The sequence below is a fragment of the Dromaius novaehollandiae genome, chromosome 4 (assembly GCF_036370855.1).
Source record: "Dromaius novaehollandiae isolate bDroNov1 chromosome 4, bDroNov1.hap1, whole genome shotgun sequence".
NCBI lineage: Eukaryota > Metazoa > Chordata > Aves > Casuariiformes > Dromaiidae > Dromaius > Dromaius novaehollandiae.
In genome coordinates this window covers 22,151,673-22,176,380 of record NC_088101.1, presented here as the reverse complement: position 1 = coordinate 22,176,380, position 24,708 = coordinate 22,151,673, and the positions used below count along the sequence as shown (strand labels likewise).

General features: G+C 41.8%; 1 protein-coding gene across 3 annotated transcripts in view; it reads left to right on the top strand.

The window, feature by feature from the left end:
• Nucleotides 1–18,674, top strand: part of ELOVL6 (ELOVL fatty acid elongase 6) — a 98,951-nt gene extending 80,277 nt beyond the window's left edge. For all 3 annotated transcript variants that reach the window (XM_064510593.1, XM_026101717.2, XM_064510592.1), the window contains exons 3-4: nt 12,111–12,262; nt 16,199–18,674. In XM_064510593.1, coding sequence (XP_064366663.1) covers nt 12,111–12,262; nt 16,199–16,623 — 577 coding nt within the window. In that variant the 3' untranslated portion in view covers nt 16,624–18,674. The remainder of the gene's footprint in view (nt 1–12,110; nt 12,263–16,198) is intronic.
• Nucleotides 18,675–24,708: the final 6,034 nt, after the last annotated feature.

Sequence of the window (24,708 nt, the reverse complement as noted above, 5' to 3'; positions counted from 1 at the left end):
GGTTTCCCTGTAAGCAAATTATGTTATTCTTTCATGTTTCTAGGGTGGTGATTGAGTACAGCTGGCCTTCAGCCTGAATGTGGCTGTTCATTTTTGCTCTTTTCCAAAATCTGATGGGCCTTGTATAACCACTGAGTGCTCTGTATAAGAGACTCTCCCTGCAAGTATAACCCTTTTTAACTCCACCAATTATCTCATCTGCTGTAAAGACTGCTTGCAAGAATATACACCTGGCATTTGTTTCTTAAGTGTTGCAGGTCCTTCCACTAGTTCACAAAGCTTCACTTTATTGATTACTTCTGTGCTCTGCTCCTCAGGATTGTCTGAATATAGCTCATCCCAATCATAAAAGAGTGCAGGTCTGGGGCATCAAATTGCATTTCCTGGAGAGGGAATTCAGGTAAAGTGAGACGGTACTGGAAGAAAATAGCTGTGGTAGATTGATTTTTTTTTTTTTTTTTTTTTTTTTTTTTATCCACACATAAATAAGCCTTCCAAGTGGTAGTTGCAGCAATTGGCAGATGTGTTGAGCCTCGTCACTTTAGCAAGGGAGAAGCAGATGGATTTTACTCTACTGTGTTATTAATGTGATTAAAATCGCCAGATGACAGTGTCCATTGATCCGCAGCCCTGCAGAGATGTCGCTGTTTGTTTATGCTTAATAAGGTCCCGGGTGTGAGGGAAAGAAATAAGTTAAGCCTGTTTTTTTTTCTTTCCCTCCCAATTTTATCAATACAAAGGACAAAGAAATGGTTTGGGGAGCCAGGTGAGTTATGATGAGGAAAGCTGTGGACGTGAGGGAGGACTGATCAGAGCAGCAGCACAGCACTGGGCCCGTCGTCAGCATCTGCAGGAACCTGTGTGGTGTCAGGAGAGCGCGGGAGATCGGGGGGCCCCTAAAAGTGAGGAGTGGAGCACTGAAGGGACTGGCCCCGCTTTGGAGGATTTGTTGCAAGGAGGAAGAAGGACCAATGCGAGGAGTATTGCACCTGCCCAGACTTGAAAGCTGTAGAGCAAACTGTCACTTTAATGAATCTCATTTCTCTCCCAATAATTCATCACATGGGAAAGTAATAGCCACCCAGGCATGTATGCATTTGCTTATGGATATATAAGCCTGCACAAATGATATATTATTTCTTAGAGCCAGAAAAATATTTGCACAATTTTTAAATCACTCTGAACTGGCCTGGCTTCAGGTTATGTTCCCAAATGAAAACCCAAATGAGACATCTGGATCAGATGCACTAGGATGGGCTGAAAGGCAGGGTCTGTGTGTTTGCTTTAGTGTTGCAGTCTTTGTAGAGATGGAGTGGGAATTCTCTCAGATTTTGGGTTGGGATTTTGATAGGACTGAACCCAAACCTCAAAGTATGTGTGAACTTATGCAGAGAAAATTCTTCTGCCAAAAACAGTGAGGGAAACTGCAGAGCTCAGCACAGCCTTCGCTCACACACGTGGTATTGAGAACTAGAGAGCCCCGTTATAATGCACTTTCAGTGCTGCTGACTGCTAGGTTTTAGGATAAGTGAGTGCCACACTGAGAGGGGCACACGGTGCTCCTCACCTCCTCCTTTCCTTCCTTTGTTTTTAACATTGCTGTGGCTCGGCCTCCCCTCTTGAGGGGGACTCCATCACCTCCAAAGAGGGAGACTGACCCTGTGGGCAAGCAGCAAAGCCCATCTGCTCTTCTTGCCCCATCAGGAGGTGGGAAAGGGAGAGGCCCAGAAGCAGCTGGGCAGGAAGACGCTAGGGGAAGTTTTTGCCGATGGGGCTTGTTAAATCCTTGGTGTACTAGTGCCCTTGCAGAGATGATAACTATTCATCTGCGTATGTTTTAGAAGCACCGAAATCTATTATTTAGAGCAGTGGAGATCTGAATATATTACTAGGGTGGTACTTAATACAGCTTTGTTACTGTTCCCGCACCATTCTTAACCGTATCTTAATTGTACGTCTGTGCTTTGAGTCAGCCTTGGGCTTTTCTGTCACCTGCTAAAGGAAGCATATTTGAAGCAGGATTCAGTACTGAGATGCAAACCAATGTCTTAAATGCCTTTTAAATGAATTCCCACAGCAAAGTAGCTGCTCCGAACGCGGTGCCACATTATGAACTCTGCAGTGTCGAGGCTGGCTGAAAGGGCACCTGCCTTCCCCATTCTTTGTGTCCCTGCTGGAGTACAGCACAGCCTCACGTGGCTCCTGTGATCGTGCTGTGACTGAAAGCAATGGAATAATACGGCTAAAAAGACATAGAGGAGAGACCTTTTTAGCTGCATCATTCACCAGTGCAGTTAAACAGCAGGGCCGTGCAAACAGTTGAATGAGCGCAACTCGGCAGGCAGCAGAGCGGTAGGAAGAAGCAGCTGGCAGCGAGGAAGGGGAGGCAGCAGCTTGTCTGGAGAGCGACTGGTGGAGCAGCTCCACTACTGCAGGGCGAGAGACTAGAGCTCAGTGCGGAGAAAAGCCACAGCCACAGGCAACGTGCCTTAGTTATCAAATATACCTTCCTGCAGAAAATGAACATTTTCAAATATGTTGCCTCGTCTGCAAAAATAAAATTACAAATGGGAACGGGAGTCTTAGTCATTTCAAGCTTTAAGGGAGTTTAGGAGACCTGGACCATTTCTTACGCAAAAACATGTCAAAAAGTGTGAAAATTATGCTCTTAATTACAATTTTTTAGTCATTGTGAAGACTATAGATACCTTATGGCCTCTCAAATGGGTGGTCTAAAGAAAACGAGTTCTACATTCTTGTTTAAACAATGAGATGCAGGTAAGTACTCTTAAAAGACTGTTTTCTTAATTTAAAAAATGTTTTTAAAGTTTTTAGATACACATGTCAGGAAAAAGGGAAATCAGAAGTATGCAAGAGCATGACTGAGTTTATGGAAGCCTTCTATTATCCTTATATAGCTTTGTGGCTAGTTAGTAAATTTTCAGCTTTCTGTGTTCTTAGGACAGACCAGCTCTGTAAACCTGTGCTGTATCTGTCTGCATCACTATGTATTTTTAGGTCCTGAAAGCATGCTGCCAACATATCAGGTGTGCAAACAATGAAAATGTGACGTTGATAAGTGTAATAACAGCTTTTATGTCTATAAACTATTTATCTTGAAAGGTACCAGTGAATCTGGTGTAATTAAAACAGAGGGTTTAAGACTTGAATTTTAGAATATTTTAGAGATTAACTTTAAAATGTGAAAAAAATGAAAATCCACAGTAGGTCATATTTCTCTCTGAAGAAAATGCCTCCTATTGGAGTGTGTTTAATATGTTGATTCAGTATTTCCTTTTTCACTGAAACAGAGTGAGCGTAGGTCTCTTTCTGCTTTTATCAATCAGACCTAGTGGTTAGGGCACTGAACTACAACTCACGATATTGCTCATCAGTTCTCATCCTGGCTCAGACACAGATTTTTTTTTTTTTTTTTTTTTTTTTTAGAGGACGTTTCTGTCTTTGAAATGGGTCTTATGCACACCACCTTACTAGGCTGTTGCAAGAGCAAAGCCGTTAAGGACTGTGAAACATTCACAAATACAGTGCTAAGGGCCTTTGAAGTGCCAGCGTAGATAGAAGAGGTCTGGAGGAAGTTTGCCCTGACCCTGAAGAGACTTAAGAACAGGTTTGTACTTGGCAGTTCTTTACATAGGCAGGACACCTGATTTAGAATAGGCATTGCTGCCCTCAATATTATTGAGGCATTCTTCTGGGACAGCTCAAGCTGGAGGTGTTAGAAATTTTGGTAAGGCAACAGGAAGGTCTGCTCTGTGGAGAGAATAGAGATGTCCATTTCATCACAAGAGCATTTGATGCAGAAGACAGAGTCCTTCTAAGAGGTATCTGAACCAGTTCTGGGAGGTACAAAACAGTAGTGTAACATCTTCCTGCAGGGCTGTGTCTCCCTCTCTCCATCACTAACCTTGGCATTGTTTGAAAGCAGCTCAGAAACATTAGAGAATGGTGAAATGACAGCCTAAGTATGCTAATTTTCTTTGCCATTTCTTATAAAAATAACAGTTGGGCTCAGTTCCTCAGCTATATCCTGAACAAGTGTCTCTCTAGGATTGCAAGGTAACTCACTGTTAGCAAGTCTTCTCTTTTAAATGCTTATAAAATGCCTCATAAGTGTTACATTTAGAGTTAAGAAAGACCAAATATGTAGTCATTACTATCCTTTTACAACTGTGTACGTTAGTTAAAGGAATACCGTATCACTGTATGTCCTTCACTGACCAAGAGGCTAATTCATTTAATTTGGAAAATGTAACCCTCAGTTCAACAGCCTTAGCAAAATATTTTTTAATCCTAAAATGCAAACTTACAAAGCTAGTTCTTCTAGTCAGTTATTAATGTATTGAAATAAATTATACAGATTTCATATATACTATCCTTGTGTCACATTGACCATTTAGGATCTTGGGTGCCAGATCTTTTTCTAGGCTGCTTTTCTGTGATATTAGAGGACATGTCATATTGCACTAACTTAATGACAACTCTCACTAACTCCTTGAGATCAAAACAAGATCCATTAATTCCATATAGGTCACTGAACAACAGCTAAACGGTATCTTTCAGTCATTGCCTATGTTTCATTTGTACTTACTGATCAAGTAGCTAAGGTTTCTCATGGTAGAGCATGTTTAACTCTCATTGTAATGTAAAAATACAATGTTTTTGCAATCGCAGATAAGCCTACATTGACCTTATAGTTCCTACCCCTGTTTAAATACAACCCCCTCCCCCCCCAGGATTTAATGGAATTACACTTGAATAAAATCAAGGTAGACTAAGACAGGGCTCACATTTGAGATAACATTTAGTTAGTCTGACAGCCTTCTAATAACACTATGTATCAAAATTGTCATAGGATTAATTATTTCCTTTTCTCATTTGGAGGATTTATTCCATCTGGAAAGTCCAGCATATGCTTTATACTGCGCCATAACATTTTGCACATTGACCAGCAAAATTAATAATGTTTCTACCTTCCCTCTGCAAAGCTGCCTAGAGGTAGATGAATGTGTGTATCATTGGCGGGGCAGGGAGGGGGGAAGAGTAAGTTGTGATTCATTCAAAAAAAGAAGGAACAGCTGTAAGGAAACCTAGCCAGGCTACAGGCAAAAGGATCCCGAGTGTTATATATTGTGGCAAAGTAATTGCAAATTCTGGTTCGTTTTGCTGTCCCTTTGCTATGTTCATGTGCATATCCATTGTGGAGAACAGGGGCCCACAGGACTCACCTTAGTTGTGTGGGAAACAGTGTAAACATGTGCCAAAGTTCCCATAAGTTTATGAGCAGTTAGTTAGAAAATAAATTTCTCACTCACCCTTTGCGTCCATATGTCAGAAGGTTCCTATTTCATGGCATACCTCGCAGGCCCCTCCCTGCAATGGAATGAATGTTGGCTTTCGTCACATAGACTCTTGAAACGCTAAAGACTGTCAGGCTTTTAATTCATCCCCAGTCTTCGAACAGCCTGGTACGTCTACGCACAAAAGGTTTTTAAAGCAATATTTAAAGCAATACATTTTAACCACGTGCCCAGTAACCAGTAAAAATCAATAGACTGTTGATCCATAATTCTAGTCAACACAAACCAGGCTGGAGTATCTTCCTCTTCATTATACACCACCCAGAAAACCACTTTAACCTCAACATCCCCTTTTTTTGGCTCATTTTTAAAAACAGATTATCCTCACTACAGGCATATCCTGGGGGAAATGGAAGAAAGGCAGTTAATAATTTTTATACAATTGAGGGCAGATCCTATAAACCTCTTGATTTAACTACTGTGTTTGAAGGTGTTTGCTTTTTGACACAACAATTAACATTTTTTCAGAATACTCTGCTCCTGCAGGAGCTGAAGCCACTCTAAAATGTAAGCACAATTTTTAGGTTGGGAGCAGGCAAACAGTTCTTTAAACTACTCTTTTTTTTTTTTTTTTTTTTTTTTTCCCCCCCTGCTGGTTTGATAGTATAATCACTACAGGAACAGCAAAGCAGTGAACAAATTGTGATCTAAGTGGCTATTCGCCTGTCTACATGGATAACAGTTTAGATGCTCCCTTTTATAATCCTTACAACTGTGTGCACATATATATGCATGTTCACAGAACTCCTGCCCTGCTTTTTAGGAACTATTCTAGTGTATTTCCCCCCTGGAAAGAGCCATTTCTCAACACTAGCCTGCCGCTTTATCTGAAATCACCTAGGTAAAAATAATTGCATGGCAAGCTGGGAAAAAGCTCTCCTGATGGTTTGCAAGAGAAGTGGCCCCTTCAATGTTTGCATCCTCAGGAGGGGCCTCTGTGAGTTTCTGAGTCAGCCAAAACTACTGTTCTTTCTAATATGGCCAAAGCAGGTTTTTGTGGGAGATGGAAATCTCCTGCAAACAGTTTCATTTCAGGCAACATAATCCATCCGGCTCTTCAGAAAGTTGTCATCCTGTCCTATCCCTACTGTGCCATCTCTCTGTACCTATCCCTGATCCCCCCGAAACGTGGGACCACGTTTCACAAGGCTACAGAAGGGAAGAATGATCTGAAAGAAGCTTGCGCTTACCAGCTGGAAAAAAAAAAGCTCTATAAATACTTTCGAAGAACTATAAAAAAAAAGATTTTTTTTTACAAACTTGTTTTTAGGAACTAATAACACAGAAAACAAGCAAACATAGCTGTGAGACAAGTAGTTTCTTTACCTGGAGATGCGCCTGCCTTGGCACATAGCGCTCATAATGTCCTGAGCCTCCGAGTTTCTTTACTAATTCAGATTCAGGGGTAATTCCCAACTGGGGAGTTCAGAGCTATCCCCCAAAGGTAGCTTCAGCTCTATTTATTTTCTAGAAACTTGGTTCAGAGAGTTGTTTTCTTCCAGATGCTTTCTCTGCACATTTTTTCCAGTGTCTGTTCGTGTTTTGTGTTTTTGGTTGCTCAGCTAAGCCCAGAAATGTTCTATTGTCTTTTTACAGCAGCCGATTTCTCGAAGCATGTTTTCAAAGCCTCGTAACATGCTGACCTGTCGGGCTGAGGGGTATTAGTGTAGCAAGTGTTCATGTTCCACATCACTAGCGCTACAACTTGCTGCTCTTTTATAAGGACTGCAGGTTTTACATCAGCGGGGCACAGAAAGGCCATTTTATTTTGTTAAGAAACAAGCTCTTTAGCAGCAGAAAGGAAACTCGATATGACCAATGAATTGAATGGTCCTTAAAGGTGAATGAAATTTGATTTATCACAAAAGAAGGTTTAAAAAGGTCCACATTCTTTAGCTCCTGACCTTTAAACATTTCTTCCTAATTCAGAAAGCTTCCTCTGTAAATATTTTGTGTGCTAAAAAGAAAAAAACCCTGCCTGCCTTTTTCTCTTAATTGTGATATAGCAAAGCAGGCTGCAGGCTGAAGTGTGTAACTCTGCGGCAAGCTGATCTCAGTGGGAAATGTTTACTCTGCCGTGACTGGAGTTTGTTCGATTTAGGTGTCGTGGGGACAGCACGCTCCCCACTGCCCCCGTGAGCGCGGCAGGCACTCCCTGACTCACCTGCTGAGGCTCCCCTGAATCGCTACATAAGTGGGCTGAGGCAGAATTAAAATTTCCTAATCCTTCCAGCCAGGCCCTCTGGGCTTCGAGCTGGACCTGGACACCTTGGGAGCGCCACAGCGAGGTGCCTAATGGGCTCGGTGCCTTGCTTGCCCCAACACACCTGCGAATGCGGGGTAGCCTGACACCTCAGAGACTGGTCAAACCAGCTGAGGTCCTGTGTTTGGTGCCAGTGTTAAATAACCTGTGCCCTTGAGTAACGCAGGCGCTGCGCTGCTTGAAATCCCTGTATTCCCCTACGTTCACACGGGATAGCGTGATCTCACTGTCTGTGGGCTCCCTGCTGCTCTCTGGCGGTGTCACGTATGCACAGTTTACAGCACGTGATGGGATGCTTTAATAATTAAAGATATCCCACTTTGAACTTGTCACCTGTAGCTGACATTTTTTATTTACCTCATTTGCATGCAGAACTGCACTAGTTTCCACTGGATGCCATCTTTACCTAGTTCTGCAGATACAAAGCCAGTTTGGTCTGTTTAGTTAGTTGTGCTGCAACACAAACCAGAGCAAAGGATTTCTGCTGTGTGATTATCACCGTGGTGAAATTTTTGAGGAGATGTTGCTATAGTCAGTGCTGGAATGGGTCTGTCAGTTTGTGCTGAAAAGTGGGGCTGGGGAGAGTGGTAGATAGAAAAGCAAAATATTAACATGTGTAAGAAATATTCCGAGTAGGATATTACAGAAGGTAGTAATGTCATTGCTGTGAGGTAAATGTAAGCCTGCTTTTCTTTTCTTTTCCTTTTTAAAGTGGAAGTCACATTCTCTGCTCAGTTCTGCAGTGTTGATCCTGGCTTGGGATGTCCAGAGGGGTCAGTAACCATGTGCAGCGATGTATCTGCCTAGACAACAACGCTAGCAGAAGCAGGCACTACCCTTCGCACTGTCAGGAGGAGCTGAGCCTGTGCCACGTTGGCTAGGTTGGAACCGAAGTCTGGAACTACTTGCTTTCCTTTCAGGCTTTTCAGAAACAAGGGCTTCACTTCCTTCTGCTAGGTAGCATGGAGGAAACTTTAAGTAGTAAATAGGATTCAGTCGCTAGTGCCTACCTCTCTCTTCCTCTGTAACATCAGTTAGCGCCCTGTGCCTCAGTTTCCCCTCTTCTAAAATGCTGTCCTTTCAAAAGTCTTATGCTCCTCATCCATAAATGTGGATGAGTCTTGAGACCCTCATATGAAAATAAGCTCAGTATTAGTTTTATTTTACTCACTGATACATTTCGATCATAATATGGGTACTGAAATAGCAGCTGGACATTGGTTAGTCTACCAGAGAAGTCACTGCCTGAAGGGAAAAGAATATAGGGCATTTTGAGTCTGAATAGATGAGAAAGCGGCATTAGCCAGTGCAGTGTGTTTCTGATCAGTCTCTCTAGTTGCAAAAGGCTGTAATTGTACAGTAATTCACTGCTACCTTACTTCTAAAACCCCTGTGGATGGTTCCCACTAGGCAGACTGCTTTGGTAAGCAGTTCATTTCAGTGCTTCACAATAGCTACAGCACAGAGCAGGGCGAGGACAAAATGAAGCGGAAGTGAGTTACTGAGCAAGCAGTGTCATCACTCTGCAGCACATCATGTCTTTGCGAGATATCAATTTGTTGGTTGAGCTTGCTTTACAGAACAAACGAGATACGTGGTGGAGGCACAAAAAGCAGGTCTGTCTTTCTGGGTCCGAAGCATATTTGCAGGCATGCATTAAATGTTTTTTTTCTCAGGTGGCGTGTGCTTATTGGCAAGATAGCATTTTGGCATGCAGCACGTCTCATAAACAGCTACCTGTTCAAGGCATGTATTTGAATAATTGAATCTGTTCTTTCCAGATTGCCATCTTCTTTATTTATAAAACCTTCTCTTGTGGATTATGCTAAAATGTGACTTTGTTTTAACTGATAAAAATTTCAGATTAGTCTGACTCATACTATGTAGAACAGTAGCCAGTCACTTCTAGAATCACAGAACCAGAAGAAGCCATGATGCTACAAAATTACAAAATGATGATATAAATAGAAAAGCATGTGCGTCTGTGTACACTCTAGGGAGAGCTCTGCAGTAGTAGCAAAACGGAAAGACAGGAAGAATTACATCCTCATAATCTCAAGGAGAGCAAAGTGAAACTGTAATCCCCACAAGGCAAATACTCTTCAGCTCGGTTATCATTCTAGACTAAATCCATGGGTTGCCACACTGAATCACTTGCAGTTAAGTCAGCGTTCTGCCTGTTGCTTAAACCAGTGCTCTTCTCATCTGAGCTTGTATTCATGGCACAGAATCCTCTTTGGTTTTAAAATGTTAATAATATATGATATTTTAAAAGAGCAAAACAGTTTCTGTACGAGAAAGGCATATTGCTGGCAGCTATTTGATTTCGTAATTTAAAATTTCCTCTTTTTTTCCTATTGTAATGTCACCACTGAGGTGTTTGCTAATGGGAGAACTAGATTACTGACTGTGCATCGTTACATATTCTGCCTGATCTTCTTCCACCCAGTTTTGCCACCACCCAAAACACAAGAGCAAGAAGCAGCCTGCCCCGGCCAAGTTGAGGAGGTCAGTGCCTCAGAAAGTGATCAGATCACATCTCTGTCAGAATCGCCTGTCATCTTGGGAGTGAGAAGTGCAACTCCTGAGAACAGAGAGCATGTGCTAAATGCTAGAGAGAAGGCATACAGCAAGTCACACCTAGTTTCACAACACCTACCGCAGGCTTTGGCAGCCAGTCTCTGCCAAGTTAAAAGGACCAGTCCCAGAAAGACATGAGAAAAGCATGCTGAGAGCGCACTTCTGGAAGAGGAGAGCCCTACATGGAAAAGATGTGCTGTAGGCTGTGCAGATGCTAGGAGTACTGCAGTTTTTCTTTTGTTTGCAGGGATGGATGAATCCAAAATATATGTGAGAGACTGCAACTGCTGTCTTGCCTAAGTCTGCAAATATATGCATTGCTTTGGGCAGTGCTAATGGGAAACGCAGCCTCATCTAAACTCATTACATCCATAAACGTACCACAGAATGACAATCTTTTTGGTTTGCACATAGCACATGAGGATTCATCTGGCAATAGAGCCCATGAGCAAATACCACGATACAAATAGCAGCTAATAATAGTAGATTCTTAGGAGATCTGAACAGTGTTCGGTGTTGCTGTATGAATTTCCTGATGGAATGATCAAACTTCATGCATCAAAATGTAACAGCGCAGGAGCCAAGAGTCGACGTTTCTCCCCATGTGTGATGAGGTTGTAGAGCCCCAAATGTGGTCCTCCTGGTAAAGCCCAAAGAACACCAGAGCTGCGTGGTACCCCACTCCATTACAGAGCTGCCTTCAGTGGACAGGAGCAAGGAAAGTGCATTGCTGCTTAGCACAGTCAGGTTTGATTGGATATATCAGTGCTGCAGGTCTGGAAATCTAAAAACGTTGTGCAAATAATATAAAAACATTGATCAATGGTTTGAAGCTTAGCAGGCTCACTTGAACCACCTAGTCTGACCAAGTGCCGTAAGAACTGCCATAGGCCTCAACTTACGAGGCTGCCTTATTTTGGCTGATGATTTTAAAATACACTTTTAGAAAGTTACAGGCTTAACAAGGCAAGGACAAGTGATAGAGAATCTACAGCTTTAGATGAACTATTCCTTATTTCACTTATTTTGCATAAATGGTAGCTTGTATCGTCCACATGTATCTGCATACATCTATTTTAGGTGGCGTGGTTTGCTTGCTGCTATGAGATTGTCGTGAAAAACACCAAGACGGGAGCAGGAAACAGAGGACCCATGAGTAGGACAGGAGCATAGAGCAGTTAGAGGGAAGATAAGAACACCATTACCTTCCATCTCACCTTGATGAGGTGAGGAGGAACCAGTGCTTATTATGACTGAATTCAGTCAGTCAGTTCCTCTGTTAGCAATGACTTGTTAAGAGAGAAGACAAAGTCAGTACCTGCACCAAAACCACTGCCATCTGAAACTTCAGCCCTAAACTGAATTCCCCACTGAAGTCTGTGTGTCCTACCTGGGTTTCTGTCTCCTCAGAGCTCTTGTGGGTATAACGAGCATGGAGAGGGACAAGGGAAAACTGAGGATCTCAGAAGAGGGAATTGGTCCTGATTATGTTGGTGACAACTCTTTATTAACTCATTTCTTGTAATCTTCTAGCCATCAGCATCAAAACTCTGCAAGTTATTCTCAGCTGAAGTTGATATCCCCAACTGCTCCTGACAACTGAAGAATCATTGCTGTAGTAATGAAATAAAAAACGCTGATGTTACTGTTCCAGACTTTCACCAGGGGATACTACTACAGTCCAGTTTACAAATATGAATTCAGAATAACTTCCTAGAAACCAGCGGAGTTACTCCAGTTTTAAGGCTGGCTCAAACTGTTATTACTTCAGCACATTTATGACTTTTTTGTCATAAAGATTTGAAACGATGACATGCAGATGTGACATACCTACTGAACTTTCTTATTCTTTTTTTTTTTTTTTTTTTTTTTTTTTTTGTATTTTAAAGTATATTCGGTGCTGTTCGAACTGGTGCTTATATGCTGTACATTTTGATGACCAAAGGCCTGAAGCAGTCAGTGTGTGACCAGGGTTTTTACAATGGACCTGTCAGCAAATTTTGGGCATATGCATTTGTGCTAAGCAAAGCACCTGAACTAGGTGAGTACCTTCTCTCCCTTTTCCTCAGTATGCGTATTTAGAATAGAAATGTTTGTGTGGGAAGCGTGAGAAGGGTATTGGTGCTGCTGAAGCCTGTTTTCAGTTTTAGAAGAACTAAGTAAATAAAGCCAACCCGACATATTTTAGTCTGTAGAGATTAAGTCCAACTTGGCTGAAGTTAGAGCAATGAGCAGTTGAGTAAGATCATTCCCAGCCCCTCTATTAATTTAATTTACTGTACTAGTGCAGTTAAAATTCAGATGAGAAGGTTTAGAAGTTTAACCCAGTCTGGGAATAAACTGCAGTGATCATACACAGCAGGACAGTCAGCAAGTAAGAGCAATCTGGTCTATACCGCTTCCTTAGCCCCCTCATGCGGGGGAGAAGCATCTACAGAAGAGGGAGACAAGTCCTCCCCAAGGGGGGCATTAGTCCAACAGCTCTGAGGAATGGCATGGAGGTGAGCAGACCAGGATCTTCACTGTGCCACAGTGTCTCTGAGGTGAAGCTCACTTAAGTGCAATGAAGGGACTGCTCTTAAGACACCATTAAGCTCAGTGCTCTTTCTCCGTTGCCCCTCTGCCAGTCGTCCTGCAAATAGCTAGGTGTTTGTCACTGTTTCTAAACTGCATCTTTAAAATCAGTTTAGCAGAGATAAAAGCCCCTCGACTGGCAGCGCTGTTCATGCAGTGCAGTGTCAGATGTATTGCGGCCACTGAATATACTCCAGGTTGCCCAGATAAAGTATCCAGAGCATGCCTCAATTTCCAATTTCATCTTCAAAGCTGAAATTACAGCTCAGCTTTCTGAGCTTTCTCTCAGCAGTACAATATCTGTCACCATAACTAGGAAGGTGCTAGTTTCAGGTAACAAAACATGTAGGTCCAAGTCCTCAAATGTGAAGTTAGCTAAGCTGCAGTATATTTGAAGATCATGGACTTCATCACAAAACTCTTAATTCATTTATATACCCTACCTGTCAGCCACAGATTTTAGCTACGTGTAACCACAAGTGGACATCAGCCACTGATTCAAAATAGTGAGGCATCATATAAGTGGCAAAAGGCTTTGCCATTCCTTCTCAGAGCTCCAGCTCTACTTGCTGTATTCGTCTGTAAGTGGCCATGGGTTGAGGATATTTGGCATTCCCCATGGAAGAAGGCCTGTGGGAAGAATGAAACCAGGAAAAGCTAATAAGAAGGCTCCTTCAGGAAATAGTATTTAAATTTGTATTTTGAATTCCAGAGATTTTTTTCAATTCTGCAACAGTCTGCCAGGGATATATACTCCTCCCTTTTATACCTGAGCCTGCCAGTCAAGCAAACTTCGTGTGCTTTATTATTGTTTGTTAGCCCTCCTCTGTCAGTAGCAGGAGATACGAGTCTAGCATTGCTGTTAGATGGGAGTCTTATGTTATATAAGCTCACGCTTTAGCTCTGTAGGTGCTGGCTTCAGGCCTAAGGGACCAGTCAACTTAATGGTCATGATGCTAACATGGAGAGAATATTCCATTCCTTTCTCTGGCCATAAAAATTTTGTGAGAAATCTTGATCCCACAACACAGGGTATGTTGGCATCCCCGTTAGTGTTATCTAGACCTGTCTGATCACTTCTGAAGCTGTCAGTGATTACAGACAAATATGAGTAGCATTATCTGCAGTCGCTCATCCTGTGACGGATTGGGTACAAAAGTGAAGGGCAGGATACAGCAGCTGTTTCAGCAAGAAGCTTGAAGTCAGATTCTGTCTCAGTTCTGAAGTATTTGTCCTTAAATAGGTGTGTAGCCCTACAGTTATGAGCAGTAATGTTTTTCCTCCCTAAACATTGAAAGCTGTGGCTCTCTGCTTCCTCCAGATAAAAAAGAATTTCCCATAATATCCCTAGTTTTTGCTGTCTTGATTCCAGTATAATACAGATTTTTATAAACTCTTGTCTCTCCAGCAGTTTTTTTGTAAGGATACTTATGGTATGCTTGCCAAAGCCAACTTAATGACCAGCCTGCACGTGTTGTCATCGCATGGCTTATTAGTTTAAGAAAGGATTGTTTTAATGGGAAGAAGGAGGCAGTGTTGGAGCAGTCCTCCAGCTTTCATTTCTGAGGATGCCCTTACTCAAACCACATAGCCCTGCAGAATTCACCATGTGCAGGTATACAGCAAAAATAGGGCTTTTTCTTTCTGCAGAGAATTTGATTCAGCAAATTACGGGATAGCAATTCATCAACATAAAATTTGCAAAGAAACAAACACCAGTTATCTTGCTGTGTCAGAATCCTTTGGTTTCCTGCTGCTTAAATTACTGCAAAACCACTGAAATTTAGGTTTGTTAAAACTGGAAAACATCAGCTAGAACTACAGGTCAACAATAATTTGATCATATGATTATTTACGAAAATGTGAGTCAACATCTTGCAGCTAATGAAGTAAACAGAAGCATTATGGCTTATTGCAGACCTAGTGCATACAAAGCAGTTTTGGTCCCCCCCCATCGTTAATGTTCATGATTTGGATTTTCAGGGGTACATATATGTAGAAATAAGGCCCCAGATTCAAACCTTGGGGGTCTTTTTGGACCTCACAGGGTCTATAGCAACAGAAAATAAGAAGCTTACCTATATACATGTTATATCTAATCGAGATGCTGGATGCAATCATGAGAAGCAAAAGGAAGAAAAAGACAGGAAAGAGGAATAAAATTTACTTTTCTAACTATAGTAACATGAATTTGTAGAAAAGGATTTGTAACATTTCAACATAAGCCAAATTTGTTTCCAGAACATTTGTTGCTGGCGATTGCATACGTTTCAATAATATAGATTGCATATGCAATAGCTTTTTGTGTAGTAACTCAAAAGGCTCTATTATTTTGACTTAGGTTCAGTGCAGGTATGCATTTGATTTCAATCTGCCAGGAAAATTTGTTCACTCTCTCACTAACTCTTGTTCATTCCAGTATGAGTCAGCAAGCATTAACGCAAGTCTTACAAATCTATACACATGCAGCATGTACACACTCTTCTGTTCAACAGCGGAAGAAATAAAAATGCTCAGGTTAGACGCCCAGGTAAAAGTAATACCTATAACGATTAATCGTTTGAAATAATCTCAGCCTAGAGTTATATCACATTGCTCATCAGTTCTTGACTTTACCATTGCAGCAACGAAATGATACACTTTCTCACTGATAGCTATAATGACAAACTTTTTGATTCATTTGTTAGGTTGCATCTCTCCACTGGTATGGTACATTTTTTGGCTGAATTTTTAACCTAGGGGCCCAACATTTTACTTTAAGCATCTACCTCAAAGTTACTAAGGATCTATAACCTTCATTAACCCTAAAAGAAAATTCTCATTTTCTACAAGTCAAGTCATTTTTAGCTGTAGTTCTAATGAGAGTATTAGTTGCTACATTTCAGCTATTCATTTTTAGAAATGCTGACTTAAATCTGGACATCATAACCTAAGAGACACTGTGCTGCTTACTCTTTCTTACTCCTTCATTTTTCTGCTCTCTATTGAAATTGCATCTCTTGTAGTCATGATATATAATGGACAATCTCACAGTCAAGGATAATACACATACACCCACCTACCTCACTGCAGATTTTCACAGATTATAATAAATTAATATAATTAATAATAAATAAGTAATTTATAATAAAGGGCTATCAATTAAACCTATGGAGTTTTCATACAGGAGCTATCCACGCAGGAAAATGTGGATATTTCATTTACCAATGATTGTATAGAGATTGAAGGCCAAGTTGGATTTCAGATCAGACAGGCTCTGAGTTCAAGAGCTGAGGTTGTTTTTCATGCTCCAAAATAGTGTATACTCCAATGACAGCGAAAGGAAGAAAGCATTGCAGAATTCAGTAATCATGGAATTGTTCAATATGTTTCTGATTTCCTCCCCTCCCTTTTTTTGTTACAGGAGATACAATATTCATTATTCTTAGGAAACAGAAGCTCATCTTCTTGCACTGGTACCATCACATTACTGTGTTGCTTTATTCTTGGTATTCTTACAAGGATATGGTGGCTGGTGGTGGCTGGTTTATGACCATGAACTATGGAGTACATGCCGTTATGTACTCGTACTATGCCTTGCGGGCCGCTGGCTTCAGAGTCTCACGCAAGTTTGCCATGTTCATCACCTTATCACAGATCACTCAGATGTTGATCGGTTGTGTAGTTAATTACCTGGTCTTCTCCTGGATGCAGCAGGGCCAGTGCCATTCCCATGTTCAGAACATCATCTGGTCCTCTCTCATGTACCTCAGCTACTTTGTGCTCTTCTGCCATTTTTTCTTTGAGGCCTATATCGGCAAAACCAGAAAAACAAGGAAGGCTGACTAGTGGTAGAAACGAGACAGAAGCCATAGCTCAGGGTCATCAAGAAAAACAAAATTATAAGAAAAGAAAATGGCACAAGGAAACACATATATATGTATGGTGCAGCTAAAACTTGGCAGCTTAGGGAAAGTTAGCTTGGTTTAACCCAGTAAGTTTATGATCCTATCATGGTGAGGACTCACTGAATCTACTCTATCTCAAAGGACTGCTGATGAAAGACAACTTCCTTCTTGTACCTGTCTGCTCTAGAAAGGAAAGCAAAGCAAAGAGAGAAAGAAAAAGAAAAAGAAGAAAGGAGAAGAGAGATAATGCTGTGGAAGAAAAGCATATTAAATAAGCATTGTGTTTCCCTGGGATGGAAGAGAGACTTTCATTCAAAAAAAAAATCATTTCTATATCCTTTCTAATAATTTTTCAGTGTTAAACTGGAACAAAACAAAGCAGGAAGGTGACAAAAAATTCTCTCTATGATAACAGTAGGATTTAAAAATTAAAATCTTTTCCATAAGGGGTTGATACCTTTAGCCAAAATGAAAACAAAAAGGATGACTTGAACATCTGTATGGAAAGTGATTGAACTCCATTGTGGTCATAAGCGGAAATGCGAACAGATTGATTTCTCCACTATGTACTCTGCCAAGTGGGCAGATCCGTACTGCAGAATCACCTCTTTCAGAAGGCAGAAAGGAGCAGTACTTTTACAAGAGTTTAATGTGAAAAGATGCACTGTTGCAATACATATCTCAGCGAGTGCATTTCCAAGTGCATTTTTCAGTTAAAGGCAAGGAATTTCTGCAGCAGGATAAGTCATAGAGGGTTAAATCAATGAATATTTGTTAAATTACCGGGGGCTAATAGCAGAGGAATGTTCAGGAAGGAGAGGGAGAGAACTGCCCTAACACGATTTTTAAAAATTGTTAGTCTCAAATTAACCTGCAGTGACACTGAATTAAATGGGGAAAATCAGAAGAAAACCTAGTTAGAGAGAAGAGAGCGATATATCTATGTACTGTTTTCAGAACAGAGCCCTGTGGTACAATACATATGTTATATTTTTGTGAACTTCAGGATAAAGGAATATCAGCATCGGTAGGAACCCGTAGCAGGACTGTGCGACATTGGGTAACACTGTGCTTCTGCATTTGCCTCTTGGCAATGCAAAGATGTTTAAAGTGCCCTCCTCTGGTCATGTGGAGATACTACTACAAAACATACTTGGAATAGGTTTTTCTTGAGATTTGTATAGAAAATTAGTCTAAATGGAGTAATTTTGCTGCAACAGCTTAACTCTAATGTCCAGAGAGAATTATCCTTCATTAAATATATATACATATATCTCTGCAGAATCTGTACTGTAACATCAGACTGACCACTTAAGAAGATTCTCTCTTCTCTCGAGTCAGTTACAGATATAAGGAGAAATCTATTTCACTCTGAACCTTAGAGAGTTAGTTGGTAACAGCCATATTCTTTCAAAGACAAGTAGACTGCATTATCTGTAATATTCCAGTCCTTACAAAGCCAAATAAAATGTGTAAAAGTTCCTAGTATTTCAAAGACGCAAGTATGTAAACTTGATGTTAAATGTGTTAATGTAGTATTCTAAATTGTATCAGTTAGATAGTTTAACTAAACAATTAGAAGAACTAGATCAACAAAATAGGGACTGCTGTTCTGCATAGAATATACACACCTATAACTATACCCATATACACATTATGTGAATTGTCAACAAGAGAAAAAAGCCCAGTGGCAGAGAATCACATTTCCTGGCTAATGCAAAAGATTGTCATTATCTATCTTGCTTTAATATGAGATTGTACAGTACAAAGGGTTTCTTTTTAATTATGATTTTTAGCTTTAATTGTGCTGTCATTCATGAAACAGAGCTGCTTTAGTATCCTGTTAAGAGATGACAAGGGCTTTCGGTGTCTCATTATACACGAAAGAAAAACAAATAAAGTTACATTCCATATTATGTGAATGGTCTTACAACAAATCCAAAAGCCTTTGTAGGCTAAAATCATAATTATAACAAGCAGAAAATACGTTTACATTTGTGTTATTTAAGTTATTGATGTGCTGATGTTATTTTATGGTATACAACAAATAGCAAAATGTGATATTCAGTAATGAAGATATGCTATTCATTAATAGGACTACTGTATACATGGAAATATTAGACAAAACCAACTAAATATGTAAACCATTTTGTTACACAGCTTGGTAGTAGATATATAATGCTCAATAAGCCTTTTTCCTCCTTAATTTTGTCCTGGTTAAGAAGCAGACTAATGAAGAATGAAAAAGGCAGAATTAGAGTCAAGTACAATTACAAGAGCAGCGTTGGTAGAAGCCCACCATCGTGCCATTTAGACTCTCAGTCCTGTGTGTCTTAGATCTCTGAAATAAACCAAAAGGGGTTGAAAGTGATCCACGTGGGGAGCTGAAGCTGGAGCCAAAATCTTGGACCCCGTGAAGTCAGTGGAGGACTTACTCTGGTTTGAATAGAGCCAGTGTGTCCCAGCTCCTTCTATCTGAATAGAGGGGAAGGAACGGTATTATACATATGCTGTTAAGCTGAAGCTTAAGCTTAATGACTTAAAAGCCCAGTAAACTTTACCAGTAAGAAGCAAGACCACATTTAGGTAAAGACATGCAGCCTAAGTTTCACACAGGCAGAAAATAGGGTGGGCCGCTAACAGGCATGCAAATGACCCACCATGCTTCATACACCATTTTGCTTAATTGCACAAGAGACAAAAAATTGTGCGTACTGGACAGAAATGCTGGCAACGGCGACACTGACTTCAGTGGAGCAAGAATTTCACACGCTCGTTCTTCCAAAGCCCCCGAAGGTACGGCTGTACTGTTTTCAGGAGGCGACTCGTCAGCCGCCGCAACCATGGTGCGCTGCCTGTTGCGCGCAAAACCTCTGCAAGCCGGGGCCCCGCCGGTGGCACGTGCACCACCACCAGTGTGGACACCCCGCGCTGCACGAGGAAGTGGCCGGGGCGTGCTGGGCGCCTCAGAGGCCCCATCGCCAGGCTCCTCCTTTACTGCCTGGGAAGTGGCTCCAGTGCTGAAAACGGCCTGAGTGACCTCCTCAAAATGCAGCACAAATGTACCGCGGGGGCCAAAAGGAACTCGGTCACGGACTTCAGTGGGAGTCCTGGAGGAGTGGCTAGTCTTTGGGCAAGTGTTCATGTAAGGAAGGGGCAGCAAGACCAGACACTTACGGGATAGTGGTAAATTAGGGTACATTTACTGTCACACTGGAAATCGACCGTCACACTGTCACTTACTTCATGAGATGGCATATCACAGATGTGTTTACACGGGTCCTGTCCTGCTATACCATAGGGCTTTTCCTCTGAGGTTTTCCACTGGATTCAAATGTGGTCATTGACATTAAAGCAATTGAGGATAAGACCAAAACCAACATACACTGGTTTTCTTTTTTTTTTTTCCCCCCCTAAAAAAGAAGGCATGCACAATATTTAGACACCATATTTAACCCACTCATGTATATTTAAGCACTGAGCCAGTCAATCCTAATGTAATGACAATTCTATAATACTCCAGTTGTTCTAACCTGAGTCACAAGCTTTAAACACAGCTAATTGGGTCCTATTTATTTCCCCTAGGATGAGCCTAAAGCTCACACTTACAAATATTTCTGCCCACCACCAGAACCTTTTTTTCCTAATAATTTTAAATAATGCTGTAATTGTGTTGCATTCACACACATCTTTGGGAACTCAAACTTTACTTGAAGTACCGAATATTATGGGACCTTTGACAACAACTGCAAACACTGGGAACACTGTTAGGGGCCTCACTATTAAAGTCAGGAAGGTTACACTGAGGATAGGGTCGGTCTGCCAGGGCTGAAGTCTGTGTTTTGTGTTCTGAGGCATTAGTCCAACGTACTGAAACGAAAACAGTAAGGTTGGTATGGATTTGCACTTAGGCAGCTCAGAGCAGAATTTGGTTCTTCCTGAACAACACTTCTGTGTAGTGACATTTTAAGGAAAATATTTTCAGCTAGTTAGTGAAACATCAAAAACTTGGGTAATTATGAAGCCTCTCTAAATTGTGCCTGTGGTGAGAAAAAAAAAAAATCCCAGCAACCCTCACGCTTACAACCCTTTTCTGTATCAGAGTCACAAATGATTTATGTCTGGGCTCACTGATAACACGTAAGAGTGACTGGTTCCAAAAGAGCTCTCTCGCCAGAATTTCACAGTAAACTAATAAAAGTGTGTGCTTACAAGATAGGGGCCTAAGCATGCAAATGGAATCACTCAAAGAAACCAAACTGAGTAGTAGGAATAATGCAAGATACAGAAGAGACAACAAAGGCGATCTATTCCTTGTCCCGGGAGAGAGTATTTTCAGGCCAAGAGCTCAGATACTAGCTCTACTAAATTATCACATCTATTTTCCTTTTTAAGATGAGGAAAGGCAAAGTGCGAAGGCAGGTTGTATATTACCAGGTGCGCAGCACATGGTGGCTGGTGGAATAACGCTCGAGCGAAAGGGCCCCTCCGGTGGCATTTTGCAGGAAGGTAATTACACAGTTGCTCCCTAAGTGACAGCATGGGTCTGGCAGCTGTGGATTTGTTCTGAGGAAGATTCACAGTTTAGCACCTTGTGAACTTCAAGGCCTGAGTGTATGTCGTCTTTCTCTCCCAAAAGCAAAAGCTCGGGAGAATGTTTTAGTTGAGAACAATGATACCTCGGAGATCGTTTCTCGGGTGGTTTTTAAGTAACAAAGAGCATCAGACACCAATTATTGTGACTGTGGAACAGAAGTCTTTGTAAGCAGGTGCCAGATACAAACATATTAGTGCAATATAATATGTCAAGTATAGTGTTTGCATTCTATCCTGTAGTTCAGGATAACAGAAGCATAATACGTTTATATACAAATTATAAATATAGATATACTCTATGTTAAGTAATAAAAATGGCTTTGATAGAGGAAGAAATTTAAGCAGACTGTAGCACATACTACGTAAGTTCAGGCCCTGGTCCAATGCCTACTGAAAGTGAGATTGCTGCTGAGATGCCCGGTGACTTCAGTGCGCTTTGGTTCAGCCATTACAGCCCAGCTCCAACGGGTGATGCAAGACCTAAATCCCCTTGTGTTTAGTCAATGGCAAAGATGAATCACTCAGGGCACCACTCAGGCCCTGACATTAGTCCTTAGTCATATTTTCCTGCCTGGTTTCAATGAGCCCTCTAAAAGGCAAAAATTACCACTCAAGATTGTCAGAGTGTTTCTACTGTTTTGTTTCAATACATTTTTCATTCTGTTTATTTTATTAAAATCAAACTAAACGACAAGTCCCTGATCCTGCAATCATAAATGCTCAATGCAGCTTAGAAACCTTTTGCTTAGAAGGGCAAGGGCAGGATCAGTGCCTTTTTACAGACTTTTTTTCTACTGGAGCAAACACCACAGAGTAGGATTTGATTTCTTACATTAAACCAACTGCCCAAACACAGATACAATCAGATCTGCACAAGAATGAATTCTACAGCTCAGGGGACCCAGGGCCTCCCCAGGGCATCATAACGCTCAATAAAACACTGCATTTCTCCCCATAGAGGAAGTGGCGTTAGAATGTCTTTCCCAATGGATATAAAACAATATTCCCCTGAAATAATGGCCTTCCTGAGAAGTCTCACTTCTGTCTAGTCCTGGACAGCTTCAAACAGGCCTGTCTGCTGAACAAACACAGCTCTGATTGACTTATCTGCTTTCTCAAAAGAGCCACTACATGCTTTAGGCTTTTTGGAGCCATAAAGCTCAAGATAGATTTCTATTCAGAAAAAAAAAACTTAAATACATGTACAGTAACTAGAAGAGAATAGTATGAGAAATATCTTTATTTTACCATTTTCAAATGGCTATTTCACTACATAAAAGGAAGTTTTTATTTTTATTTTTTTTGGTATATTGATATTCCAAATAAAATTTTAACTTTTGGTTCAAAATAAAATATATCTCTGTGTTTTATTAATTTATAGCATCCATTAGTTCTCTACCTTGCCATCAAGTGCAGCTATTGAAAAGGAGAAGCAGTTCTCTGGCTGTGAGATTACAGTACGGCTACTCTGTCCTTCACTTCACAGAAAATCTCCATCAGGCTCCTACTTCTGTGCACCACACAGAAGCATTATATGTTTATTCTTTGTGTATGTGTGCGCATGTGCCTCCATACAATATGAGTGCTGTTCAATCTGTGCTTAAATGTCATGTTTCTTCATATGCTTTTGAAATTATAATTCCTTTGCATCTCACGTAAACATAGAAACACCAGCTGGAGGGGCTAGCCAGCACTGTAGTGGTGCTTGTCATTGCACTGTCTCCTCTGCGACATTTCTGCATGGGCCTTTTCTTGATGAACAATCATGTGGCCTTCATTCCCTAAAAATCACCTTTTTACCTGGCCGTGTTACAAGATCCAGTTACCCTTCCATGCCTTCATGGTGCCCCTTCCTGCTTGTGTAATTTTTCCCTTGCAGCCCGTGGAGACCCGCTTGCCTGCCAGGCAGGCGCTGCCCAGCCAGGCTCGCTGCCTTCGTGCCGTTGGGAGCTCCCCTTCGGCCTGTCCCGCTGAACAAGCTGTTCAGACGTGCCTCTGCCTGCGATACGACGTACACAGCCAGGCACCCACACCATACCAGGGGCATAGCCTCCCCCAGTCAAACACTATCTAAAAGAAGGTAAAAGCTTTACTGTCCCATACTACCGGGAAGTTAACCGTGACGCAAATCCATAAGGTGACTGGTGTCTAACCACATGACTAGCCAATGACAGAGGCAGGATCCAAAATGTAAATGTTGGGGCTGCCACATATCCCTGCAGAAACCACACAGTTCTCCACTCCTGCAGAGTCCCATCCCCACGACACATTTCTGAGCACGGACAGTATGAACGTTAGATAAGGGAAGAGGGCAAAGCAGCGTGGGAAGCCCATGATCCGCACACATGGGCCACTGAGAGTCGTTAGTGGACTATCCAACGACTGATTCAAGAATAAGCCCAAGGAGCAGCCTGGAAGATGAGCAGCAAGAAGAAGGAATTGGATATGCAGACCGGTAAGTCCTACCTGTTGTCTTTAATATTATTACAGTGAGAGCAAAAGAGAGAATGCAGCATAACAGAGAGGGATTTCCAAGTTAGTTATAATGATAATGTTGTGAAGAATTACAACAATGATTGTGGAGAAAAGATCAGGATGTGGGTGGTATAGGATTATCTTGAGCTTAAGGCAGAAACTGCATTTCCATGCCTCTACTAGCCACCTTCCCCTGCTTCTCACAGCTACCTGTGACTCAGGCTGGATTATAACTGTATTTGAGGTGGGAGAGGAGATGAAGCATGCAAATCTTCCTTGTATTAAGAGCCTGTGGTAAACAAAGGGGCACAGCTTTTGTGCACGTACTTGCAGGGTATGTACTCTGCCAGTATCTTTGGCAAGGCTATGGGTGTGGAGAGTTATCCTTTCCAACCCCACCAGAAATGAGGTGTCCTCTCTAGTTTCCTCTGTCAAGCTGCCCTGACTTGCAATGACTTCACGTTAAAACTCCCAAGCAGGCTAGTGGAGTGGAGTTAGACTCGGTCATCCTGCCGTCTCACCGCAGGCTGCATCGGTGCTTCCCAGGTATTTTTTTTCCTGAAGGAACACAGCGGACGCACAGGTTGCTCCTTGGCCCTTTCCCTTCCAGGTCTACACGCTCAGACAGTCTCTCCAGTCGTTCACAATTGCATAACGCACTTGCTGGAACGCCAGCCGCCGCTGACCAAGAAAGGTGGGATCGGGGCAATAGCAATCGCACTGTGCTTATCCGTAACGTGCTGCGCCCAGGCGGCTCTCCCCCAGCCAGCGGGCCCAGCAGCGCTCTGTTCCTTGCCAGCCCAGCAAGAAGAGCGCTCGCTAGCCCAGAACAAGTGCGAGGCTCGCATCACTGCAGCTGAGCCCGCCCAGGAGCCCGGCCACAGAGGAGGGGGGTAGCAGTCGCGCTGGGCCATGCCTGGCATTTTCATGCCTGCTTGTCCAGGAACACAGCATG